At 37.1% G+C, this 6,906-nt stretch overlaps 1 protein-coding gene across 1 annotated transcript in view; it reads right to left on the reverse strand.

Annotated features, from left to right (window-relative positions):
• Positions 1 to 2,058: 2,058 nt before the first annotated feature.
• The window catches only part of PDE12 (phosphodiesterase 12), a 7,576-nt gene continuing 2,728 nt past the window's right edge, over positions 2,059 to 6,906 (reverse strand). Inside the window, exons 2-3 of the mRNA XM_011998403.1 lie at positions 6,231 to 6,309; positions 2,059 to 6,056 (exon numbers count right to left, since the gene is read on the reverse strand). Coding sequence (XP_011853793.1) covers positions 5,614 to 6,056; positions 6,231 to 6,309 — 522 coding nt within the window. The 3' untranslated portion in view covers positions 2,059 to 5,613. The remainder of the gene's footprint in view (positions 6,057 to 6,230; positions 6,310 to 6,906) is intronic.

Raw genomic sequence — 6,906 nt, forward strand, 5'->3', positions numbered from 1 at the left:
TCGTGATCCACCCACCTCAGTCTCTCAGAGTGCTGGGATTACAGGCGTGAGCCACCACACCCAGCACAATAAATCCTTTTAAAAGTGTGTATATCACATCTTAGAATAACTGAGGGAGTACAATTGGAATGTTTGTAACACAAATAAATGCTTGATGTGATGGATACTCAATTTACTCTATCAAAAGAAATATGTCCCACATAAATATATACATCTACTATGTGCCCATGTTTTTAAAAATTGCTAAATATGTTCTTTTCTGGAGAAAAAATTTGTTTTTAATTATTTTAGAAAAGGGCTAAGTGTGGTGGCTCACACCTATAGTCCCAGTACTTTGGGAGGCTGAAGCAGGAGAGTCATTTGAGCCCAGGAGTTTAAGACCAGTCTGGGCCTTAAGACCAGTCTGGGCAACATAGAGAGACTTCCATCTCTACAAACAATTTAAAAAATTAGCCAGGCATGGTGGCATGCACCTGTAGTCCCAGTTATTCAGGAGGCTGAGGTGGGAGGATCACTTAAGCCCTGGAGTTTGACGCTGCAGTGAGCTATGATCATGCCACTGTGCTCCAGCCTGGGCAGCAGGCTTTAATAAGACTCTGTCTTATTAAAAAAAAATATATATGTGCTGACTGGGTGGGATGGCTCATGTCTGTAATATCAGCACTTTGGGAGGCCGAGGTGGGTGGATTGCTTGAACTCAGAAGTTCAAGACCAGCCTGGGCAACATGGTGAAACCATTTTTTTTTTTTGTCTGCAAAATATACAAAAATTAGCCAGGTGTTGTGGTGAGTACCTGTAGTCCCAGCTATTTGGGGAGGCCATGGTGGGAAGATTGCATAAGGCCAGGAGGTGGAGGTTGCAGTGATCCGTGATGGCACCACTGCCCTCCAGCCTGGGTGACAAAGCCAGACCCTGTCTCAAAAAAGAAAAGAAAAAAAAAAAATGTTTATATTATCCAGTATAAGAAAGCCAACTAAATAAAGCCTATCCAATTCCCCTACTGAACCATCCTCAATATATAAGGAACACAAATGGTATGAAACTAGCACAAATGCAACCTAGGAATACTTCAATACACTAAAAAAAAAAAGTACGTCAACACTTCATGATAACATCATTAAAGTGAATTACTGGGCAAAATGGACTGTTACATAAATGCTTTGACATACAATCAATACATAAATTGGACAGAAGATGGAGATGAATAATTCAGTTTTCTGTGAAATTTTGGAAGGAAATTTTAAATTATGAATAAAAATCTAACACTGACAATATGAACATGTATTTTTGACAACCCAGAGTTTGCTAGCATAGCAGATAAGTGAACAGATTTAGTATGTTTAAGATTATTTTGCCATTTATATATAAAATTAAAATTTAGACCGGGTACCATGGCTCATGCCTATAATCCCAGCACTTTGAGAGGCTGAGGCAGGCAGATCACCTGAGGTTAGGAGTTCAAGACCAGCCTGGCCAATATTGTGAAACCCTGTCTCTACTAAAAATACAAAAATTACAAGCAGTACTGTGTGGTTATTTTGAAGTTAGTGCTAAGAAAAAAAAAAATCAAGTTAATACAGCTCTAGTATTTTCAACATTTAAAAAAGTACTTTTGCATAAAGTGAGAACACAGAACTTATATATTATCCATGTCAGTTAGAGCTGTTAAAAATTGTCCTCCCTACCCCCTACAAAATGAAATCTAGAGTGGTTTTTTGGAGACAGGGTCTTGCTCTGTCACCCAGGCTGGAGTGCAGTGGCACCTTGATCATAGCTCACTGCAGGCTTGACCTCATGGGCTCAAGTGATCCTCTGGCCTCAGCCTCCTGAACAGCTGGGACTACAGGCATGTACCACCATGCCTGGCTAACTTTATTTTTTGCAGATATAGGGTCTCACAATGTTGTCAAGGCTTGTCTTGAACTCCTCAGCTCAAGTGATCCTCCTGCCTCAGCCTCCCAAAATGTTGGGATTACAGTCATGAGCCACTATGCCTGTCCCTCTATACAGTGTTGCCTTCCCATACTATATTAAAGCAAATTATTAAAATTCTCAAAACATTGAAATAGTTTTTATTGGTGTTTAGAAAATTCATTTTCAGGGCAGGGGGAGGGATAGCATTAGGAGAAATACCTAATGTAAATGACGAGTTAATGCATGCAGCAAACTAACATGGCACATGTATACCTATGTAATAATCCTGCACATTGGGCACATGTACCCTAGAACTTAAAGTATCATTTAAAAAAAAAGAAAGAAAGAAAGAAAATTAGTTTTCAGGTATGAAAGGTTGGGCTTGTAATTTCAACTACTTGGGAGGCTGAGGCAGGAGGATCACTTGAGCCCAAGAGTTTGAGGCTGTAGTAAGTTATGACTGCACCCCTGCACTCCAGCCTGGGTAACAGTAAGACTCTATTTCTTAAAAAAATTATGCTGAGAATATTTTCTGAGGTGTCACATGGGTCTTGTGATAAACTAATAATGCAAACTTTTATTTTTCATTATATATAAATATTGGATTTATCCCAACCAAACTAGTTTGCAGGGAACCCTCTGCCTTTATTTCATGGCTGGAGAATGACATACAAAAGATGACAATTTCTACCGTAAGAACTTTCCACAGTAGCGTTCTTTGGACCTTCTCTCCCTTGTGTTAGGCTCCTCAGAAATCTATCTCCAGACTGAAACTAGCACATTCTGATGAGATCATAGCTTAGTACTCAGAAAAGTCACCACTCAGTGAAATTCTTGAAATTTTGAAACAACTGATTTTAGCATTCAGAATTTCAAAAAGAACATACAGCCAGAAACGATTGTTCACTAATGAATTATGATTATTGGCAGATACATGTGCTGTAGCGGCAACTGTGTAAGAGTTCATTTTAACAGAATAATATGTTCTGAAATACTCTTTTATAATCAATATAAAATTTTAGAATGTTAATTCCTATAGCAAGAACTTGTGACATTATAAAATGTGGTTTACCATAGAAAGTCACTAGATTTCCCATGTTTTCTTAAAATTAAATGTACTAAAAAATCCAAATGTAATAGAAAAATGCAATCACACAGGTGCTTTAAACAGATATTTCTGAATAACACTGCCTTCTGACTCATGAGTACAAAGAAATGTGTATGCTATTTATACATTTTCTTAGTGTTCTCTACCTTTGGACTCCAATCATTTTAACCTATCTGTATATTGGAGATTTGATCAGAGTGTATGGCACTTCACAATAACATTCCATGTCCTAATAATCTGAAATGCCTGTATACAATCTGAGTATATTGTTTAGTCAGAAAATATCAAAATTAAGGATATAGGACATGGAATGTCTGTTAAGTGCTGAGTTTTCTGACTACAGTTTAATCTAGCCAGTGCTAATGTGGAACCTGTATGCTTTTTTCATGGGCATGTTTGAATTTTTTCTTTCAAAATGTATCTCAACTTTTTGATGTCACACTTCGTTTTCTCCCAAGTCACTCTAAGGGTTCCATCAACATCTTTGTTTGAAAGCAGACCAAAAATGTATTTTTAAAATGAAAAAAAAATTCACAAGAGAATCAAGTTTTGGTTTTAATCTATTATTTACATATTTGTAAACTGCTGTTAAAATGCTATCAAAAATGTTATTTAGGAAGGCACAATTTGGTAGCATCAATTTTTTATTTATAGTTTTTTCTAAACAAGATCCCAAGAAACTTCCACTTTAATTTTTCCCTTGGAGTACTTAAAGTACTTCAAGGTTCAATGTCAAGTGCAGATAAAACCCCGTCATTTTCAAACTTACTAAGAGTTAACAATACATTTGATAGTGAGCAGAATATGAAAGTACAGATATTATCAAAAGAGGAAAATTTTATGATACTGGGTTCAGAGATTAAAGAATTTGAAACAAGGGCTTTCATGACTGGGGAAAATCAAAGCTTTTCTTGAAGGGGTGGTCTTTTAATACTCGAGCTATTAATTAAATGCAGAAATGAGATAACATAGTTATCCTGAACATCAAAAAAGCAACAGCTAATACAGCTAATGCATTATAAATAATGTGTTTGATAATTGGATTAGTAAAGCCTGGTTACCATTCTAGGCTAGACACTAATCAGTATAACCATTTGTAGTTTCTAATTTTAAAAAGTTTGGCTTCATATTTAAATTTCCTTTTACTATATATATATATTACATATATACACACTGTTGTCTGTAACTCAAACTATAATGCTTGTCTATAAAAAGAATAGTTTTTTTATTTCAGAGATGCTTAAAAGTCCCACTACTCACCCTTTTTCTTGTTTATAAAAACCAACAATTTTGAAATTACTTCTAGCGTAGAAATGCTCAATGATTCACCCAAAATTTCAAGCCCATATCAGTAGGTAGTTTCTCATAAATGAATATATTGTGCTGTATTTTCTAATATCATATGGTCAAATACCCTGTTCATTTATGAATATTTTTCATGGGCAAGAGTAACTAAAGACAATAGGATCAAGTTGAATATGTTGCTACTGACTTTGAATACTAAATTGTGCTTGCATCCTAAAAATTAAAATGAGCTGCAGTAAGAATTAGAATACAAACTGTGTTCATTTGTTCCATACACTAAAAACTAAAATCCTAAAAATAAGAATGAAAATACCTTACTTGTTCATTGAGAAATGAAAGATGAGAAGCAATAACAATTGGTGACGATTTATTTTTATCTTTTGTTAAAGCTCTGAAATTGTAGTAAATCACTAACTAAATTGAGGTAGAGGTAGACCCTAATGTTACTCCTTCCATGTGTCAAGTCTCTCCACCTTAGGTCTCTAAGGTCACCTATAACTTAAGTCTCTCACCCTTAACTTACATACATTTTCCCTCTTAGTACATAAGCATGATTCATTTTGGAATGTGTTGTCATGAAAGAAAAATTAAGATCATTCAAATGGTACTTTAAAAATTCTGAACTACTACCTAAAAAGTTATCTTATAAAAATGTACACAAGGGCCAGGCTCGGTGGCTCACGCCTGTAATCCCAACACTTTGGGAGGCCGGGACGGGTGGATCACCTGAGGTCAGGAGTTCGAGACCAGCCTGGCCAACGTGGCGAAACCCCATCTCTACTAAAAATACAAAAATTAGCCAGACGTGTTGGCGCATGCCTGTAATCCCAGCTACTTGGGCGGCTGAGGCAGGAGAATCGCTTGAACCCAGGGGCGGAGGTTGCAGTGAGCCGAGATCACGCCATTGCACTCCAATCTGGACAACAAGAGCAAAACTCTGTCTCAAAAAACATACAAACAAACAAAAAAAAAACAAACAAAAAACCACGATAATTCAATCTTCTTTTTCTGAGAGTCTTAAATTGGAGAAAAATAATATAATTTTCTGTCTTGCTAGTAATAAATAATTTGTTTCTCCTCCAAGTGTAGAGGAAAACGAGGAAAGAAAAGCTGTATGATGCAAACATTATCAACAGTTTCATTAATGAAGACATCGGGAACATAACTAGGAGGGTTGAACATTTTACCATTCCTCTTTGAAGGTTACATATAAGCTTTGATTCATATTAAATTTTCTGCTAAAATAACTACTTCCTTTTCAGACTTCAATTCCATTAAACACACATCTATTTCCATTTTAAATCACATACAAGTGCTATGTGATCAGAGGGATGGGAAACACTAGGTAAGGCCTGGTGGGTGGTAACTTCTTCATGACTAGGTAATGGAATCACCTGTTCAACCTCTAAAGCATTTAAGTCAATGAAAATGTAATCTAGACATCCATGAAAGCCACCAACATAATTTGTGTAAGCAGGTTCACCACAAGCACTTTTCAGCTTGAAGAAATGCGTAAGAGACATGTTGCATCTTTCCTCCTCCCCATTGGAAGCCCAGTCTTCATGATCCTCTGGAATGCTGCCATTGATGACAAAATGATACATTCCTGTTGATGGTGTACTATTAAAGTCCCCACAAAATATAACTGGTATGCCAGGATACAGATCACATGAAACATGTCTAATGTGAGCCAAGGCTACTGCCATTTGAATGAGGCGAATATACCCACCTATGAATATAAAAAACATTAATGTAAGTATTTTTTAAAGTTGTCTTTAAGTTAAAAAGGAAAAACTACACAAATTACAATTTCTGGGTGACATTCAAGATATATATTTGTGTAAAACAGCTTTAAACAACCTTACGCGCGTTTAAGTCACTTGTGATACCAAATAAAACCTACCTTTAGGATGCCAGTAAAGATGGGTATTAGCAACACATATCCTTTTAGAAGAGTCCTTTGTAGACTGAAGAACTGAAACCTAAAATAAACGGAAAGTGCCAAGAGTTCAGTTGGCATTTGCAAATCTCCTGAATGTTTTTGTTCGTTTGGTTGGTTTTTTTTTTTTTTTTTTGAGATGGAGTCTCACTCTGTCAACCAGGCTGGAGTGCAGTGGTGTGATCACGGCTCACTGCAACCTTCGCCTTCTGGGTTCAAGCGATTCCCCTGCCTCAGCCTCCCGAGTAGCTGGGACTACAGGCGCCTGCCACCACGCCTGGCTAATTGTTTTGTATTTTTAGTAGTGACGGGGTTTCACCGTGTTAGCCAGGATGATCTCGATCTCCTGACCTCGTGATCCGCCTGCCTTGGCCTCCCAAAGTGCTGAGATTACAGGCATAAGCCACCACGCCCCACCTGTTTTTATCTAAGACTATATGGCGAACTAACGTTTTCTTCCATCTCCTTCCCGTGATTAACTAGGACTGCAATCATGAAATCCTACTTGTTATTTAAGTTTCAGGATCTACATGACTAGGTTCAGTGTAACATGTTTTAATAATAGTCCAATATAGGCCGGGCGCGGTGGCTCACGCCTGTAATCCCAGCACTTTGGGAGGCTGAGGCGGGCGGATCACGA

The sequence above is a fragment of the Mandrillus leucophaeus genome, unplaced genomic scaffold (genome assembly GCF_000951045.1).
Source record: "Mandrillus leucophaeus isolate KB7577 unplaced genomic scaffold, Mleu.le_1.0 Scaffold57, whole genome shotgun sequence".
Taxonomy (NCBI): domain Eukaryota; kingdom Metazoa; phylum Chordata; class Mammalia; order Primates; family Cercopithecidae; genus Mandrillus; species Mandrillus leucophaeus.